The sequence below is a fragment of the Dendropsophus ebraccatus genome, chromosome 7 (assembly GCF_027789765.1).
Source record: "Dendropsophus ebraccatus isolate aDenEbr1 chromosome 7, aDenEbr1.pat, whole genome shotgun sequence".
Lineage (NCBI taxonomy): Eukaryota > Metazoa > Chordata > Amphibia > Anura > Hylidae > Dendropsophus > Dendropsophus ebraccatus.
The window spans coordinates 109,148,273-109,168,476 of record NC_091460.1 but is presented as its reverse complement, the minus strand read 5'-3'; the positions used below and the strand labels follow the sequence as shown (position 1 = coordinate 109,168,476).

At 44.1% G+C, this 20,204-nt stretch overlaps 1 protein-coding gene across 2 annotated transcripts in view; it reads right to left on the bottom strand.

Moving 5' to 3' along the window:
* Window positions 1-428: 428 nt before the first annotated feature.
* WRN (WRN RecQ like helicase) overlaps window positions 429-20,204 on the bottom strand; it is a 103,999-nt gene continuing 84,223 nt past the window's right edge. For both annotated transcript variants that reach the window (XM_069978129.1, XM_069978130.1), the window contains exons 31-35: window positions 19,629-19,760; window positions 12,887-13,049; window positions 12,094-12,329; window positions 7,424-7,558; window positions 429-1,573 (exon numbers count right to left, since the gene is read on the bottom strand). In XM_069978129.1, the coding sequence (XP_069834230.1) occupies window positions 1,466-1,573; window positions 7,424-7,558; window positions 12,094-12,329; window positions 12,887-13,049; window positions 19,629-19,760 (774 nt within the window). In that variant the 3' untranslated portion in view covers window positions 429-1,465. The remainder of the gene's footprint in view (window positions 1,574-7,423; window positions 7,559-12,093; window positions 12,330-12,886; window positions 13,050-19,628; window positions 19,761-20,204) is intronic.

The window sequence follows — 20,204 nt, the reverse complement described above, 5'->3', positions numbered from 1 at the left end:
AGTCAAAAAATCTGCCTTCCGGAGACTGGAACAGGATTTCTGGTAAGTACAGCTTTGTTTTACAGCATAACAATGAAAAAATAATGAATGTATATTGCAAACTTGCTGTATATCACACATCTACTGTTAATTTAGATTTTGACAGGAACACTTTAAGTACCTGACATCTCTGACATAACATTCTAAGCAAATCTCTTGTTTAGAACAATTCTCAACAATGTAAATGTCTAAGCTGAGCTAAACTATTTTAAAAAAGTTATAGTTATGTAAATTGATTGGGTTCTGAGCTTAAAGTGACACTGTCCCCCTTCTTTTTGAATTCTGACTTCTCTACACAGGTGTAAAGGGTAAATTTAGCAGTTTTCATACCTTATACTACATCATACGTCATGGTGCTTGTTCCAGTAAAAAGTGATCTTTTATAATCTGCAGATTGGGATAAGTGGGTGGGGCTTCACCACTTAGCCCCGCCCCCTCTGTGACATCATCGCCATGTAGGCCATTGGTGTGGGCCAATCTAGTGGGGGTGGGGCCTAGACCTTTAGGTCGGCCCTTCCAATGGCCGCTGAGGGGCGGGCCTATGTGCCGATTACGTCACAGAGGGGCACGGCTAGGTGGCATGTCGTCGGTGGAGCCCCTCCCATTTATCCCAATCCACAGATGATAAAAGATCACTTTTTACTGGAACAAGCACCATGACGTATGATATAAAATAAGGTATGAAAACTAAATTTACCCTTTACACCTGTGTAAAACAGTCATGATGCAAAAAGGGGTGACGTATTCACTTTCACTTTCATACATTTCCTCGTATGAAATTTGTGATCATGTCTCTTTCACATGTTAGAAAATTATTTTAGAATTAATTTCCTCTTTAAATACTGTCAACAGGATCAACATGGTATGATAACAAAAGCAGAACATTGTGGGCAGTAGTATCCTGAGGCTAGGTTCACATGTAGTATTCTGGACAGTATTTTTAGGCAAAACCAGGTGTGGGTCCAGACAACAGAAAAAGGTGCAAATCTTTCATTTATAGTTTTTCGCTGTGTTGGTTCCAGTCCTGGTTTTCACTAAAAATGTTGGCCAATTAATATATTATATTGTATTATATAATATCCTGTGGAAACCCAGCTTTAGGCTATGTTCCTACTCTGGGAACATATCGGCCAATGACGGCCGTCTTGTTATACAGACAGCCGCTAACAGTGATCATGATCTTTATTAGCCGCCATCTGTATAATGGATGGACGCCTTTCCCCGATAGGTTCCCAGAGTGGGAACATAGCCTTAGTCTGAAGAACATATAGTAACACTGTACTGTATATCAAAGTGATAAACATTCAACATTGTAAACAAATCCATATTCTGAATTTTCATTTTAAGTGAAAATAAACATGGGCTCACATTATTATATATAAAATGTATATCAAAATATACAGCTACATAAAAAAATAGAAAAAAATTATCCAAAAAGACCTTTCTTCTTTACTGTTTTAGCTTTTTTTATATTAGATGAATTTGTAGTTCTTTTCGGAGCTTCAAACCATTCAGGCAATTTTCTTTTTGGTGTCTGCAGAAATAAAATAAAAAAAAAAAAACATTTTTAACCCCTTCAAGACCGAGCCTATTTGCACCTAAAAGACCAGGCTCATTTTTCAAAATCTGACCTGTCTCACTTTATGCGCTTATAGCTCAGTGATGCTTTAACGTATGCTAGCGATTCTGAGATTGTTTTTTCGTCACATATGGCACTTTATATTAGTGGCAAAATTTGGTCACTACTTTGTGTGTTTTTTGTGAAAAACATCAAAATATCATGAAAAATTGAAAAAATTAGCATTTTATGAACTTTGAAATTCTCTGCTTCTAAAAAAAGAAAGTTGTATTAAATAAATTAGTAACTAAGTCACATTACCAATATGTCCTCTTTATTCTGGCTTCATTTCATAAACATATTTTACTTTTTTAGGGTGTTACGGGGGTTAGAAATGTATCAGCAAATTACCACATTTTCGTGAAAGTTTCCAAAACTGATTTTTTTTTAGGGACCAGTTCTTATTTTAAGTTGATTTAGGAGGTTTGTATACTGGAAACCCCCATAAGTGACCCCATTTTGGAAACTAGACACCTTAAAGAATTAATCTAGGGGTATAATGAGCATTTTAACCCTACAGGGGCTGGAGGAAAGTATTCACCATTAGGCTGTAAAAAAATGAAAAATTAAAATTTTCCAATAATATATACATTTAGATTAAAGTTTCTCATTTTCAAAAGGAACATGAGAGAAAAAGCACACCAAAATTTGTAACACATGTTCTCTTGAGTACTACGGTACCCCATATGTGGGCGTAAACCACTGCATGGGCACACAGCGGGGCTCAGAAGGGAAGGAGCGGCAATTAGCTTTTCCATTGCAGATTTTGCTGAAGAAGTTTCCGAGCGCCAGGTGCATTTGCAGTGCCCCTGTAGTGTCAGCAGAGAGAAAAAACCCCATAAGTCACCCCATTTTGGAAAGTACACCCCTCAAAGAATTCATCTTGGGGTAGGATGAGCAATTTGACCCCACAGGTGTTAGAGGAAAGTATTCAAAATTAGACAGTAAAATGAAAAACTCAAATTTTTTCCAATAATATGTTCCTTTAGTTTGAAATTTTTCAATTTCACGAGGAACAAGAGAAAAAAAGTACCCCAAAATTTGTAACGCAGGTTCTCATGAGTACAACGGTACCTCATATGTGAGCATAAACCACTGCATGGGCACACAGCGGGGCTCAGAAGGGAAGGAGCGCCAATTAGCTTTTTCAATGCAGATTTTGCTGAAGAAGTTTCTGAGCGCCAGGTGTGTTTGCAGAGCCCCTGTAGTGCCAGCGGAGTAAAATCTCGCCATAAGTCACCCCATTTTGGAAAGTGCACCCCTCAAAGAATTCATTTTGGGGTGTGGTGAGCATTTTGACCCCACAGGTATTAGAGGAAAGTATTCAAAAGTAGACAGTAAAAATGAAAAACTCAAATTTTCCCAATAATATGTTCGTTTAGTTTGAAATTTCTCAATTTCACGAGGAATAAGAGAAAAAAAGTACCCCAAAATTTGTAACGCAGGTTCTCCTGAGTAAAAAGGTACCTCATATGTCGGTATAAACCACTGTATGGGCACACAGCGGGGCTCAGAAGGGAAGGAGCGCCAATTAGCTTTTTCAATGCAGATTTTGCTGAAGAAGTTTCTGAGCGCCAGGTGGGTTTGCAGAGCCCCTGTAGTGCCAGCGGAGTAAAATCTCGCCATAAGTCACCCCATTTTGGAAAGTGCACCCCTCAAAGAATTCATCTTGGTGTGTGGTGAGCATTTTGACCCCACAGGTATTAGAGGAAAGTATTCAAAAGTAGACAGTAAAAATGAAAAACTCGAATTTTTCCAATAATATGTTCTTTTAGTTGGAAATTTCTCAATTTCACGAGGAACAGGAGAGAAAATTCACCCCAAAATCTGTAACGCAGGTTCTCCTGAGTAGAACGGTACCCCATATGTGGGCATAAACCACTGTATGGGCACACAGCCGGGCTCAGAAGGGAAGGAGCGCCAATTAGCATTTTCTCTGCAGATTTTTCTGAAGAAATTTCTGAGCACCAGGTGCATTTGCAGCGCCCCTGTAGTGTCTACAGAATAGAATCCCCCCAAAAATCACCCCATTTCGGAAAGTACACCCCTCAAAGAATTCATATTGGGGTAGGATGAGCATTTTGGCCCCACAGGTATTAGAGGAAAGTATTCAAAATTGGCCAGTAAAAATGAAAAACTTGAATTTTTCCAATAATATGTTGGTTTAGTTTGAAATTTCTAAATTTCACAAGGAACAGGATAAAAAATGTACCCCAAAATCTGTAACGCAGGTTCTCCTGAGTACAACGGTACCCCATATGTGGGCATAAACCACTGTATGGGCACACAGCAGGGCTCAGAAGGGAAGGAGCGCCAATTTGCTGGAGCAAAACCGCAGCTAGTAACAGTTATTAGAATAGCGCAGTTACTAAAATACAATAAAAAAAAATTAGATTACAGGTAATGTGGGGTGGTTACGGGTAATCTGGGGTGGTTCTGGGTAATCTAGAGGTGGTTTCGGGCAGTCTGAGGTGGTTACGGGCAGTCTGGGGTGGTTACGGGCAGTCTGGGGTGGTAATGGGCAGTCTGGGGTGGTTACGGGCAGTCTGGGGTGGTTACGGGTAATCTGGGGTGGTTATGGATAATCTGGGGTGGATACGGTCAACATGGGGTGGTCACAGGCAACCTGCTGTGGTTACGGCAACCTGGGGTGGTTACAGGCAACCTGGGGTGGTTAGAGGCAACCTGGGGTGGTTAGAGGCAACCTGGGGTGGTTAGAGGCAACCTGGGGTGGTTATGGGCAACGTGGGGTGAATACGGACAACCTGCTGTGGTTACAGACAATCTGATATGGTTACAGGCAACCTGCTGTGGTTACGGACAATCTGGGGTGGTTGCGGACAATCTGGGGTGGTTACAGGCAACCTGCTGTGGTTACAGGCAACCTGCTGTGGTTACGGATAAACTGAAGTGCTAATAGGTAATCTGAGGTGGGTACCTGTAATCTGGCGTGGTTACGGGCAATCAGGAGGGGGTCACTGGCAATTTGGGGTGGTTAGAGGCAAGGTGCAGTGTTCAGAGGCAAGGTGCGGTGGTCAGATGCAAGGTGCGGTGGTCATAGGCGATGTGCGGTGGTCATAGGCGACGTGCGGTGGTCAGAGGCAAGGTGCGGTGGTCAGAGGCAAGGTGCGGTGGTCAGAGGCGACGTGCGGTGGTCAGAGGCGACGTGCGGTGGTCAGAGGCGACGTGCGGTGGTTGCGTGCAATCTGGGGGGTTACATGTAATCTGGCATGATTACAGGCAATCTGGGGTGGTTCTGCCCAACCTGCGGTGGTTAGGGGCAACCTGGAGGGGTTACAGACAATCTAGAATTGTTACGGATAGAGTGAAGTGCTTATAGCTAATCTGGGGTGGTTACATGTAATTTGGGGTGGTTACAGGCAATCTGGGGTGATTACGGACAATCTGGAGGAGGTCACTGGCAACGTGCGGTGGTTACGGGCAACGTGCGGTGGTTACGGGCAACGTGCGGTGGTTATGGGCAACGTGCGGTGGTTATGGGCAACGTGCGGTGGTTACGGGTAATCTGGGGGGTTACGTGCAATCTGACGTGATTACGGACAACCTGGGGTGGTTACGGGCAACGTGCGGTGGTTACGGGCAACCTGCGGTGGTTACGGGTAATCTGGGGGGGGGTTAGGGGTAATTTGGGAGTAAACTGTAATTATTACTATAATAAAAAGTGTGTGTTTTATTTTTTTGTATGTTTGTCACTTTTTGTACTTTATACATTAATTTTCACTGTATTACTATGATTACTGTGATATTTTCTATCACAGTAATCATAGTTCAGTGACAGAGACCAAATTGGTCTCTGTCACTTTAAATTTTCAGAGCTGGCTGCTTCTGGCGCGCATGCGCACATCAGAAGCAGTCAGGACTTCGAGGAGGAAGGAGCTCCGTGGGTTCCGGTGAGTATATGGGGAAGGGGGGTGACTGGGGGACGGGGGTGACAGGGGGGGGTGGGGGGCGACTTGGGGGGTGGGGGGACATCACTTTTTATCCCCTGTCACCAATCATTCATGGTGACAGGGGATAAAAAGTGCCGGCGGCACATGGCACAAGCGATCAGCGGTATATAGTATATACCGCTGATCGCTTGTACCGGGACCCCACAGGGGGGGTCCCGATGACTGCCCCATGCTCTCCGCTACCTCCGGTGGCGGAGAGCATGGGGCTTTCATTCATTTTTCTTGCTTGATCACTGTGAACAGACATTAGTCTGTTCACAGTGATCGCGGCGGCCATCTTGGATCCGATGGCCGCCGCGGGAGGGGGGGGTTAGTGACTGGGGCACTAGGGGGCTGATCTGGGGTCTGATTTTTACTTATTTCATCTCCCCCCACCGTGGATTCACGGTGGGGGGAGATGAAATACAGCGGCGGCACCGGCCCATTAGTGACCGCCGTTTCGGCGGTCACTAAGGGGTTAATGGGGGTCAGCTGCGGAATCGCAGCTGATCCTCATTATCTCCGGTGCTGTACACAGATGAGAGCAGGATCGCTGTCTCTGCAGCGATCCCGTTCTCATCACAAAGCCCCTGTCAGTCAGGAACGTATATGTACATTCCTACTGCACGGGGCATGTGCAATAGGAACGTATATATACAGATGGCTGACGTGAAGGGGTTAATATATGGATAGAAGCTTTCCTAAGGTCTTAAAGGGTAACTCTGGTGAAGGATTTTTTTTTTCCAAATTAATTGGTGTCAGAAAGTTTATAGATTTGTAGATTACTTCTATTTAAAAATCTCCAGTCTTCCAGTACCAGCTGCTGAATGTCCTCCAGAAAGTGGTGCTTTATTTCTTGTCTGACACAGTGCTTTCTGCTGCCACCTCTGTCCATGTCAGGAACTTTCCAGAGCAGTAGCAAATCCCCATAAAAAGCCTCTCCTGCTCTGGACAGTTCCTGTCATGGACAGAGATGGCACCAGAGAGCATCATCATGTGTCTGTTTTAGCAATCCAGGGAAAAAAATCTATTTTAATCTAACTCAAAAACGTTCAGTGGCCCCAGGGAGAATGATAACAAAGCATGCTGGGATGGCTGGCTATACATAGTTAGCGTTGAATTCATTGTGTGGGCAATTGTATTGGTATTGATGGAGGTCCTAGTGGTTGGCCCCATAGCGATTAGCTTGTTATTCCCTATCTGCATAAAAGGCAGAAAGAAGTAGACAGAACAGACTCTACATAACAGACACTGAGATTTGTAGACTGTGTTGTACATAGAGGTGAGATAGGCATTGCCCTTCACTAAGTAGATAGGGGAGAAAGTTCTCAAAGACTATTTTTAAGTACATAAATGAGCGCCAATCTTCAATGACTGTTTCCATGTTTTGCAGGACTCTCTAGGGCTGCATTTAACTTCAGCAGCTGCTAGCAATCAAATGCAGCACACTCGGGTTCTGGCAAACCCAAGTGTGCTTTAAGTTCACTCAACACTTTCCATGTACAGAGAGGAAAGGAAGATATTTCCTAAGTAATTGAGCATAGACAAAGGAAATTTCAACAACCCCTGGGTCTCCACTCCCTGTAAAATAAAAATAGTATTATAACCTGATCCTATGTATTTGGGTATCCAGACAAATATCAGAGGCACACAGAACATGTGGTCTCTATATGCGCCTCTAACCCCAAGATACTCCCTTATAAAATGGGCTGTGCATAGCTGCATATTATGGCTGATGCACATTTATAGTCTGAAAGGTCACATAGTAGATAGCCATTTATCTAATGGCCCCTAGTGGTCTTAAAAGCTCAAGTACCTGAACTTGTGAATCTGAGAATAACTCCTCAGTGTCTTCATCCAGCACTTGCTGATTCCATGAAGCAAGCTTGATTGGAGCTACAACAGATGTGGATTCTTTCTGAACATTTGATGTGATCTCCTTCACTGTTTTCTGATTGTAAAATAATAATAAAAAATATATATAGAATTGTAAATGATGTTAAAGCTGTCCACTATAATATGTTCTTAAAGGAGAAGTCCTGAGAAAATTTTTATTAAAGTATTGTAATGCCCCCCAAAAGTTATACAAATCCCCAATATACACTTATTATAGGAAATGCTTATAAAGTGTTTTTTTCCCTGCACTTACTACTGCATCAAGGCTTTACTTCCTGGATAAAATGGTGATGTCACGCCCCGACTGCCAGAGCTGTGCGGGCTGTGGCTGCTGGAGAGGATGATGGCAGGGGGACACTGAGGGACACAGGGAACTGGAGGGACACTGAGCATCCCCCTGCCATCATCCTCTCCAGCAGCCACAGCCGCACAGCTCTGGGAGTCGGGTCGTGACATCACCATGTTATCCAGGAAGTGAAGCCTTGATGCAGTAGTAAGTGCAGGGAAAAAAACACTTTATAAGCATTTTCCGTACTAAGTCCATATTGGTGATTCGTATAACTTTTGGGGGGCAATATACAGTTAGGGACAGAAATATTTGGACAGTGACACAAGTTTTGTTATTTTAGCTGTTTACAAAAACATGTTCAGAAATAGAATTATATATATAATATGGGCTGAAAGTGCACACTCCCAGCTGCAATATGAGAGTTTTCACATCCAAATCAGAGAAAGGGTTTAGGAATCCTAGCTCTGTAATGCATAGCCTCCTCTTTTTCAAGGGACCAAAAGTAATTGGACAATGGACTCTAAGGGCTGCAATTAACTCTGAAGGCGTCTCCCTTGTTAACCTGTAATCAATGAAGTAGTTTAAAGATCTGGGGTTGATTCCAGGTGTGTGGTTTTGCATTTGGAAGCTGTTGCTGTGACCCGACAACATGCGGTCAAAGGAACTCTCAATTGAGGTGAAGCAGAACATCCTGAGGCTGAAAAAAAAGAAAACATCCATCAGAGAGATAGCAGACATGCTTGGAGTAGCAAAATCAACAGTCGGGTACATTCTGAGAAAAAAGGAATTGACTGGTGAGCTTGGGAACTCAAAAAGGCCTGGGCGTCCACGGAAGACAACAGTGGTGGATGATCGCCGCATACTTTCTTTGGTGAAGAAGAACCTGTTCACAACATCAACTGAAGTCCAGAACACTCTCAGGGAAGTAGGTGTATCTGCCTCTAAGTCAACAGTAAAGAGAAGACTCCATGAAAGTAAATACAAAGGGTTCACATCTAGATGCAAACCATTCATCAATTCCAAAAATAGACAGGCCAGAGTTACATTTGCCGAAAAACACCTCAAGAAGCCAGCTCAGTTCTGGAAAAGTATTCTATGGACAGATGAGACAAAGATCAACCTGTACCAGAATGATGGGAAGAAAAAAGTTTGGAGAAGAAAGGGAACGGCACATGATCCAAGGCACACCACATCCTCTGTAAAACATGGTGAAGGCAACGTGATGGCATGGGCATGCATGGCTTTCAATGGCACTGGGTCACTTGTGTTTATTGATGACATAACAGCAGACAAGAGTAGCCGGATGAATTCTGAAGTGTACCGGGATATACTTTCAGCCCAGATTCAGCCAAATGCTGCAAAGTTGATCGGATGGCGCTTCATAGTACAGATGGACAATGACCCCAAGCATACAGCCAAAGCTACCCAGGAAATCATGAGTGCAAAAAAGTGGAACATTCTGCAATGGCCAAGTCAATCACCAGATCTTAACCCAATTGAGCATGCATTTCACTTGCTCAAATCCAGACTTAAGACGGAAAGACCCACAAACAAGCAAGACCTGAAGGCTGCGGCTGTAAAGGCCTGGCAAAGCATTAAGAAGGAGGAAACCCAGCGTTTGGTGATATCCATGGATTCCAGACTTAAGGGCTCGTTCACACAGAGCAAAAGCAGCTGAATTTCTGCGCTGAATCAGCGCTGAAATTTCAGCCGTTAAAATAGGTGCAGAGCTAATTTCCATTGTGTTGAATGGAAATTCTGCTCTGCAGTTCACACGGTGGAATTTCCGCACTGAACTAATCCGCTTTCCGCCAGAAGAATGAACATGTTCATTCTTCCGCTAGCGGAAGCCTATACAAACCAATGGGGTTTTGATTTTCTGTTTCAGCGCGGAATACAAGCGTAATACAAGCGGAAATTACGCGCTGAATCAGCGCGGAAATGGGGAAAAAAGGGGGGGGGAGGAGGATTCTAGTATATATTCTGGTATAGTCTAGTTTACTCGCCAAATACTCGCTGAATTTCAGCGCTGAATGCATGCGGATTCAGCGCGGATTCCTGGAGTATTCCGCGCTGAATTTGTCAAGAGCTGATTACGAGCTGAGCACTTTCCCAGTGGAATACGCAGGGAGTCTGCTTACATTCTGCTTATATTCTGCTCGGAACTCAGCGTCAGTTGATTTCAGGCAGAAATATTTCCTCGCGTAATCCGCCCCTTTTGCTCTGTGTGAACTTGTCCTCAGGCAGTAATTGCCTCCAAAGGATTCGCAACAAAATATTGAAAAAAAATATATTTTGTTTGGGTTATGTTTATTTGTCCAATTACTTTGTCCAATTATTGAGCTCCTAAAATGTGGAGTGTTTGTAAAGAAATGTGTACAATTCCTACATTTTCTATCAGATATTTTTGTTCAACCCTTCAAATTAAACGTTACAATCTGCACTTGAATTCTGTTGTAGAGGTTTCATTTCAAATCCAATGCGGTGGCATGCAGAGCCCAACTCGCGAAAATTGTGTCACTGTCCAAATATTTCTGGCCCTAACTGTAATACTTTAATAAAAATGTTCGCAGTATTTCTCTTTTAATAGATCTCTTGAGCAAAGAGATGCCCCTTTAAGTCAAGTCTCGCTCAGTCAAGGAGCCTTAGGGCCCTATTCCACAGTAACGATAATCGGCCCGATTCAGCAGATTATCGTTCGGTGGAATAGAGAGAACGATCAGCCGATGATCGTGTCGTCGGCTGATCGTTCATTTAGGGCCAGACCTAAAATCATGGTTCCCCCACCGCGCATCGCTGCGGTTGAATAGCGGTGCGCGGCGGGCTACCGACGATTTGAGAAGCAGCAGCAGCATACATTACCTGTCAGGTCTTATGCTCCGCTCTGTCTTCCTCCCCAGGTCCCATGCGCTCTAGCTTCAGAATGGCCTGTCAGCTGACGGAGCGCTCAGCCAATCACAGGCCGGGACCGCCGCGGCCTGTGATTGGTTGAGTGGCCTGTCAGCTAACAGGCCATTCTGAAGCTAGAGCGCACGGGACACGGGGAGGAAGACTGAGCGGAGCAGAAGACCTGACAGGTAATGCATGCTGCAAGGGCTGGAAGGACATCGGAAATGATGTCCCTGCAGCCCTCGCTCAGTGATCATCGGGCCGTGGAATAGGCCCAGTAAACGAGCGGCGATCGTTTACACCGTTGATCGGGCCCTCCTCGGCCCGTGAAATAGGACTCTTAGAACATTGATTGGGGATTTTATGCCAAGCCAAATCATCTCTCCAAAAGGAAAGATTTTCCATCTGCAGGCAGCTGTTTTGGTTTTTTTTGCACCTCATCTGTGCAGAGCAGGGTGTTGGCTGGCTAGTGAGAGGTCTATCGATGTGGGTCAAAGTGGCAGTGACTCTACCCCTTTGACCCACGTCGACAGACCTCTCACTAGCCAGCCAACACCCTGCTCTGCACTGATGAGGGGCAAACCCCCCCGAAACAGCTGTCTGCAGATGGGAAAACTTTCCTTTGGGAGGGAGTTTATTGCACTATATTTGTGTCATTAACCCCTTCATGCCAAAAACATTTATACCCATTCATATATCATTTTTTCCACTACTGTCTTCTACAGCCAATATTCATATAACAGAGAGCAACCCTTCACTGCTCTCTGGAACATTAGTCTAGGATGACATGTATTGTATGTATGTATTTGATATGTCATGTATTCACAATAAGCGATGAAACTTGTTATGCAGATTTATCTCATATATAAACTGTAAAACAGTGCTACATAAAAATTGGTACTAGCCACTAAAGGAGTAAAGAAGCATTACAATGAGGCCATTCAAATAAGTTGCTGACTAAGCAATGCTTAAATAGGCTGTGGAAGCTGTTCTTAGCGTCAATCAGCTTTGGCTAAAGCCCCTATTACACAGGGCGACTAAGAGGAGCAAACAAGTACTGTCAGCGCTCATCTGCACAGGCAGCCCATAGCAGATAGCAGCAGTCTGCTGCTGCTGCTCCATTTCCACGGGGTGGCGGCAGCAGACCGCTGCTATCGTAGTCATTTGTCTTTCAACATGTTGAAAGACAAACTACAATCAGCCGAAATTATTCATGTCGGCTGATCGTTGCCTTCTATTACACAAGACCATTATCGGTTGTAATGTCCGGTCAGCCAAATACGGCCGATAATCGTTTCGTGTAATAGGGCCTTTATAGATCCTGTGACAGGGACCTCCCTCTAAGTGGACATGTTGTAGTGGGTGCCACTGCACTATAGAACTATAGAAATAGCAGCTAAAGAGTATCAGACCTCTGCGTCAATCCACGAATGACTCATGGCTGTAGTAGGTTTGGGCTGTGTGTGTTCTTGCTCCTGTGACTTGCTCCATTGATGCAAAGTCGGACTTCGTTTATTGGTTGGACCAAGTGGTTTCTTCTCCTGCTCACCACTCCCCTCTTTTTCAAGTAGAGTGATTGCCATCTTTATGAGGTAGATATCAATTTCTGGAGGCACCAATGACCTTATAGCCTGAAAACTTGACAGATCTGGAAATATAAAATTATTATAAAATCAAATCTGGTAACACTGGTGGAGATTTAGCAAGACTAGTGCAAAATGAAAGGTGTAACTGTTAGGAAGATATTTTCAATTTTACAGACTACAACATTTTTACAGCGTAGAGTGGTAATGATTTTAGCCAATATTACATATGTAGTTAATATTACAATGGCAGCCCTGAGTCATTTCCATAATTCCTTCCCGCTCCATACATATCTGTGATTGACAGCCCTTTCATGCATGGGATTTCAGAAGGTGCTTGTGCTGAAGTCAGAGGCGGGAAGGGCTGTCGATCATCAAGTGTGAGTAGTACATGCAGCAGGAAGGGGAGGAAATAGAGCTAACTTTGTGATTCGGGACTTAGGCTGTGTTTACACGTTCCATATATACGATCTGTAAGCAAGCTGTGACGGTCTGAACTGTCGGAACTCTGTGCATTATAATTCAATATGATACAGGGAGCTTCAAAATAGTTAAAACTGCAGGGAGTTCCAACAGTTTAATCTACGATATACAGCAAAAAAATGATAGCATTGCGTCTGACCTGAGTTGATAGGTGGTCCTTTAATGACCTCTGTAATAGTCTTCTGTATCACAGGTGTTAAGCCAGCTCGCTGTACATTGAGGGGGTAACCAGCCTTTAATGCTTGCCATAAATGCATGCCAACAGCTGTTACGCTTATAGTTCGGCTATTGGCAATATGTTGCTGAAAAGAAAATACAAAACAAAAATTTTATAAATTTAACCCCTTAAGGCTAATCTAATTTTTGCATTTGCACTTTTGCTTTTTCCTCCTTGTGTTTATAAAGGCCATAGCGCTTGCATTTTTTCACCCACAACCCATATGAGCTCTCATTTTTTGCGACACCAATTGTATTTTGTAATGGCACACTTGATTTTCCATAAAACATGGTGCGAATCTGAAACAAAAATTTGTGCTGTAATTTTTTTTAATTTCAATGGGTTTTGTCTTTGTCTTCAAAGGGTTACGCAGTCTTTAAATGGTTTAAAAATCAATAAATGTCCATAAAGTTGCCGTATTCTGATCCTTATAACTAGAGATGATAGAATTTAAAGTAATGATGAAGCAAATTGCTTTGTTTTCTCGAAAATCTGCTCATCAGCCTGCTGTCTTTTAACTAAGAGCTGCTCCGTGACGCTCCTCCCCAGATGCCTGGAAAAGCTGGATCCAGTCCTGGGAAACTTCTCCCAGTTTCCCAGGACTGGATCCTGCTTTTCCCAGCACCTAGGGAGGAGCGGCACAGAGCAGCAATGAGTTAAAAGGCAGCAAGCTGTTCAGACTAGTTCGGCATTGAATCATGTGAGACAGAGGAGTGCCAACCAAAGGTAGGAAGATGTCATGTTTTCAGTTCCCCGCAGTATGGACAGTATGTCGCACTCTTCATGCAAATGTGATGTGACCCCCCAAAAAATCATCAATTTGGTGAGTTTTTGTACTTGCGGTGTTCACCCTACCAGATCAGGAATGTCCTCTAGGCGCCGTCCCCTCAATAGCCATTGGAAATTTGTTGGCCTAGAGGTCTAGGCCCCACCCCCTCCAGGTCGGGCCATTCCAATGGCCACCAAGATGCAGGGCCTAAAAGCCATTGACAACACAGAGAGGCGGCACCTACAGTTCCAATATGGGCGGGGCTAACTGGCACTGTGGATGTTAAGCCCCGGCCAGGTGGAACAAACCACCAATGATATAGAGAAGTCCTCATACAGAAAGGGGCTGACAGTATCACTTTAAGGCTGCTGTGCTTTACTGTTTATATTTAACCACAATAGCTATGTATTAATCTTAGTTCTATCAGCTTGAGCACAAAAATAACTAATAATAAATTAATAAATTTATTGAATAACAAAATCACCTTAGCCTAAAGTATGAGTGATTTTTCAAATTGCACTATGACAATAGAGAAAAGGGAACTGATTAAGGAATGATGGAAGTGGAAGGTCTTCAGATGAACTGCTGTCTACCATCAGATGACTGTGGGTAAATACTTGATCCAACAATGCTTTAGCACTTTATGCAGTTAGTCAGCCAATAAATTATTTAGCTAGAACAACTACTGGGGGATCCGTGCCGCTATCATCCTCTGGACATGACCCATTTTTTCTCGCCGCAGGGGGGGTGCAGCACGGATCGCATGAATGGGGCCTTAACCCCTTAAGGACCGGGCCTGAAATGGCCTTAAGGACCGGAGCAAATTTTATGAATTTGACCAGTGTCACTTTATTCATTAATAACTTCGGGATGCTTTTACCTATCCGGCTGATTCTGAGATTGTTTTCTCGTGACATATTGTACTTCAAATTTCTTGTAAATTGGAGTCGATACTTATAACGAATCTTTATGAAAAAACCCAAAATAGCGTAAAAAATTGTGAAAAAATGCATTTTTCCAACTTTAAAACTTTTCTGCTTATACAGAAAATGGTTATACCACATAAATTATATATTAAATAGCATTGGCAACATGTCTACTTTATGTTGGCGGCATTTATTAAACTATGTTTCATTTTTTATAGACAATAGAAAGCTTAAAACATTAGCAGCAAATTTCCAAATTTTCAGTAAAATTTCAAAATCAGATATTTTTAGGGAACTGTTCAGGTTTAAAGTGTATTTGAGGGGACTGTGTGTTAGAAAGCCCCACGAAGCACCCCATTTCAGAAACTGCACCCCCTAAACTCTGCAAAAGCACATCCAGAAAGTTTTTTAACCCTTTAGGGGAGTCACAGAAATAAAAGCTAAGTGTGTAAGAAATTTGAAAATTTTAATTTTCTGTGCAGAGATTTTATTGTAATCCAATATTTTTCATAATTATAAGCTTATTACCAGAGAAATGCACACCAATATTGATTGCCCCGTTTCTGCAGTTTATAGAAATACCCCATATGTGGCCCTATTGCGCTATTTGAAGCAACCACAAGCCTCAGATATAAAGGAGCGCCTAGTGAATTTCAATGGCTCCGTTATTTTTGGTCATTTTTGACTGTACCACTTCAGGTTGGCAGAGGCTCTGGGGTGCCAAAACCTAAAAAACACCCCTAAAGGGACACCATTTAGAAAACTACACCCCTCAAGGAATGTAACAAGGGGTACGGTGAGCATTTGGACCCCACAGGTGCTTCACAGATTTTCCGAACAATATGGCTTGAAAAAAGACTAAAGTATTTTTTACACTAAAATGTTGTTCTAGCCTTCAATTTTTCATTTTCACAAAGGGATAAAAGGAAAAAAAAAAAAAAACACAAAACATGTAGCGCAGTTTCTCCCGAGTACGGAAATACCCCACATGTGGACATAAAGTGCCAAGCGGGCGCAGGACGAGCCTCCAAAGGGAAGGAGCGCCAATTGGCTTTTGGAAGCTGGATTTGGATGGAATGGATTTCAAGGGCCATGTCGCATTTACAGAGCCCTCGTGCTGCTAAAACACTGGAAACCCCCCACAAGTGACCCCATTCTGGAAACTACACCCCTCAAGGAATCTAACAAGGGGTGCAGTGAGCATATGGACCCCACTGGTGACGGGCACAAATGTGGAACAATGTGACGTGAAAGTGAAAATTTTCATTTTTTCACTTTCATGGCACAAATGTGCCCGTCATCAAGGGGTCCATATCCTCATTGCACCCCTTGTTAGATTCCTTGAGGGGTGTAGTTTCCAGAATGGGGTCACTTGTGGGGGGTTTACAGTGTTTTGGCAGCACAAGGGCTCTGTAAATGCGACATGGCGTTCATCATCCATTCTAGCCAAATCCAACCTCTAAAATCCAAATGGCGCTCCTTCCCTTCGGAGGCTTGCCCTGCACCCACATGGCGCTTTATGTCCACATGTGGGGTATTTACGGACTCGGGGGAAATTGCTCTACACATTTTGTGTTTTTTTCTCTTTTAACCCCTTGTGAAAATGATAAATTCAAGGCTAGACCAACATTATAGTGTAAAAAATTTAATATTTCATTTTCACGCCAGATTGTTCCACATTTGTGCCCGTCACCAGTGGGGTCCATATGCTCACTACACCCCTTGTTACATTCCTTGAGGGGTGTAGTTTCCATAATAGGGTCACTTGTGGGGGGGTTTAACTGTCTTGGCAACACAGGGGCCTTTTGAATGCAACATGGCCCCTCGAAATCCATTCCATCCAAATCCAGCCTTCAAAAACCAAATGGCGCTCCTTCCCTTTGGAGGCTTACCCTGCACCCGCATGGCGCCTTATGTCATGTGGGGTATTTCCGTACTCAGGGGAAATTGCTCTACACATTGTTTTTTTTTATCTTTTAGCCCCTTGTGAAAATGAAAAAATCAAGACAAGATCAATGATTTAGAGTAAAAATTTTACAAAAATTACACTAAATGTTGGTCTAGCCTTGATTTTTTTCCATTTCCACAAGGGGTTAAAAAAAATAAATAAAAGCAAAACGTGTAGGGTAAATACCCCTACACGAAAATACCCCACATGTGGACATAATGTGCCATATGGGCACAGGGCAAGTCACCAAAAGGACAGAGCGCCATTTAGAGGCTGGAATGGAGGATGGAGGCCATGTCGCAATTACAAAGCTCCTGTGCTGCCAGGACAGTAGAAACCCCCCACAAGTGACCCCATTCTAGAAACTACACCCCATAAGGAATCTAACAAGGGGTGCAGTGAGCATATGGACCCCACTAGTGATGGGCACATGTGTAGAACATGTGCCGTGAAAATAAAAAATACCATTTTTTTCATTATCACGTCTCAAATGTGGCCGTCACTTGGGGGCCATATACCCGCTGCCCCACTTGTTAGATTCCTTATGGGGTGTAGTTTCCAGAATGGGGTCACTTGTGGGGGGTTTCTACTGTCCTGGCCGCACAGAGGCTTTGTAATTGCATCATGGCATCCTCTAATGGGAATAGCGGCCATACCTATTTAGCTGGGGAAAAGGGACAATTCTAATTTATTTGGGGGTATTAGGCCAATTATTAGTTTATAAGGTTGAAAATGACAGGTGTCCATCAAACTCAACCTGTGTTGATCAAGAGGAAGGCAAAAAACCCTTGTGAGGCAGACGACAGTAGCCTCATCACTAGGGAAAAATTCCTTCCCGACTCCATAATGGCGATCAGAATAATCCCTGGATCAGGGTGACCCCTGAAATAGGAATAAGGGACAGAATTTAGAAAATGTAGAACCCCAATGACGTGTGGTGCGCCTTGAAGCGATCCAGTATGCAGGGGTCCTTCATATCCAGAAGCGCTGGGTCCGCTCTATGGCTGCTAAATATTAGGGCTCTATTACTACTTCTGATATGTACGGATCGTGCCGCAAGCTACAGTAGCTCAGGCAGCGAGGGACCAGAAGAGGGGATGCTGGTATAAGAGTTATCCCCGTACAGGTGGTGACCTTTATCCAGCAGTGGGAGGATCAGTTCCCGGACGATCTTCCCACTAACTCCGAGGATGGGGGGGGGGGCGGGGGCATCTGGGGGCTGGATTCGGGTGTCCCTTCCTTCATACAATCTAAGGGTACGTGCACACTTTGGAATCGCGAAGGATAACCCTTTGTGCATTCCGCAGCTGGCACCCGCCGGCGGACTGATGCAGGCGCATGTCTCCGTCAGTGTCGTAGACTCCATTCTATGCACGGGCGGATTCCGCTCTCCGTCCAACGTGTTGATGGAATGATGGAATCCGCCCGTGCATAACATGGAGTCTATGACACGGGCGGAGACGCGCGCCTGCATCAGTCCGCCGGCGGGTGCCAGCTGCGGAATGCACGAAGGGTTATCCTTCGCCATTCCGCAGTGTGCACGTACCCTAAATCTGTAAGAGTACCCTGAGGTACACTCACAGAGTGTGTAGAATTTCACACCATACAGTCATCTCTTATTGGGACGGTACTGGCGGAAAAGACGTGTCTGGGGGGCAGCGTACGCTACGCTACTCCCAGACACGTCACTGGATGATGAGGAGGATGAGGATGAATGGAGGAAAGAAGGATCCCCCCATTCATCCTCACTGGCTGTTTCAGTGTCGGAGGCAATAATAACGTATGCGTCCGATACCGAAAACACGCCGGGGGCCACTTTTATATAGGGATTGGTATATGGGGTATGTAGTGGTGTAGTGTAAAACTTTATTCAATGTAGTGTAGTGTGGTGTAATGTAGTGGTTTTTTACGTGTTTTTTACAGTAAGTATAAAAAAAAAAACCTACGCCAAAAATGGTGTTGCTGATAAATGCCGCACTTATGTTCGGCACTTATCAGCAGACCGTGGCAGTAGGATATAAAAAGAAAACCACCCTACGCCAAAAAGGAGGAGTTGCTGATTAGCAGCGCACTTTCGTGCGATGCTGATCAACACTCATCGGCGATAGGGTGCGGAAAATAGAAGAAAAAAAAATTGGGATTTTTTTTTTTTTTTTTTACTACATTCTGAACATCCCTGTAGTGGCTGATACGTGTATTACACTTATCAGCCGCTAGGGGGCAGCAGAGCACAAGATCCGAAAAAAGACGACGCTGGAGCCGGAAAAATACGAAAAAAGACGACGCTGGAGCCGAAAAAAGCCGATCGGGACTCACGGAAGAAGCCGAAGACCCGACAAGATGAAGAGGACGGCGGGAACCCGGAAGACGCCGATCAGGACAGGTGAGTAATGTACAAATACCTGCTTTGGACTCCTCAGCTACCTAGCTGAGGGGTCCGGAGCAGGTATTTATTACTTGCGGGTACTTTGATCGCCATGAACGGCCGGCCGGCCGTTCACGGCGATCGGGACGGTGGTACCGTGACCACCATTACTTTTTACAGTAATGGCAGTCGGTGCCGTCCTCGGACAGCACCGACCGCCATTTTTTTCCGGGTCATCGGGCCACCGATGGCCCGGAAAGGTTCCGATCGCCGCTATGGGCTTATCAGCGCTATACATACCTGTCACGTGCCGACCACGGTCTCCGATCCTCAGCAGTGACGTCTTCCGATCCTCAGCAGTGACGCCCGAAGAAGACGTCACTGCTGAGTATCGGAGACCGTGGTCGGCACGTGACAGGTGAGTATAGCGCACCACACTTCCGGGTACACGGGTGGGGGTGGTGGGACACGGGGAAGGGGGCCATTCACAGACATAACATACATTACAAAGTTGTATAACTTTGTAATGTGTGTTATTCTGTGAATAATTTTTTAGCGCCGGACAACCCCTTTAACTGACTGACATTAAAAAATATTGAGGCATAAATGTACAGTTTTTTTCATATCACAATTAAAGGGCGCTCTGCAATACTCACCACTGACAAGTGTTGTTCCTGAAACAGGGAATAAGTAACGCGGGTAGACTCTGGAAGTGACATGCAAGCCGAGCCTTTGGAAACAGCCATGTCAGTTTGTAAATTTGAGGCTGAAACTTTAACAGAATCGGACTGAAATTAAAGAAATGTAAAGATTACATATATCAGTAAATAATGCATGTTCACAGGTCTGATGAAATGTTCCAACAACACAAATGTTTTTCAGGGACTTTTATTATAAATTAATTTTATGATCCACAGTAAAACCTTGTATTGCAAGTATAATTTGTTTGGCGGTTATGCTTGTAATCCAAATCCCTCATATATCAAAGCACATTTTTCCATAAGAAATAATTGAAAGGCAGAAGATTTGTTCCACAACCCAAAAATTAGTCCTCTGGCAGCAGGGAGAGGAGATAAGGCAGAGCTGCTCGCTTCCACAGGAGGATCTCCACAGCTCTACAGGGTCGTTGATGTGGACAGGCACCAAAGGAGAGCCGGAAGGTGTCCGATTCACCAACAGAGTTGATCATGTAGCAGTGGGTTAAATGAGAGGGCTTCCTACCGAGAACAGTA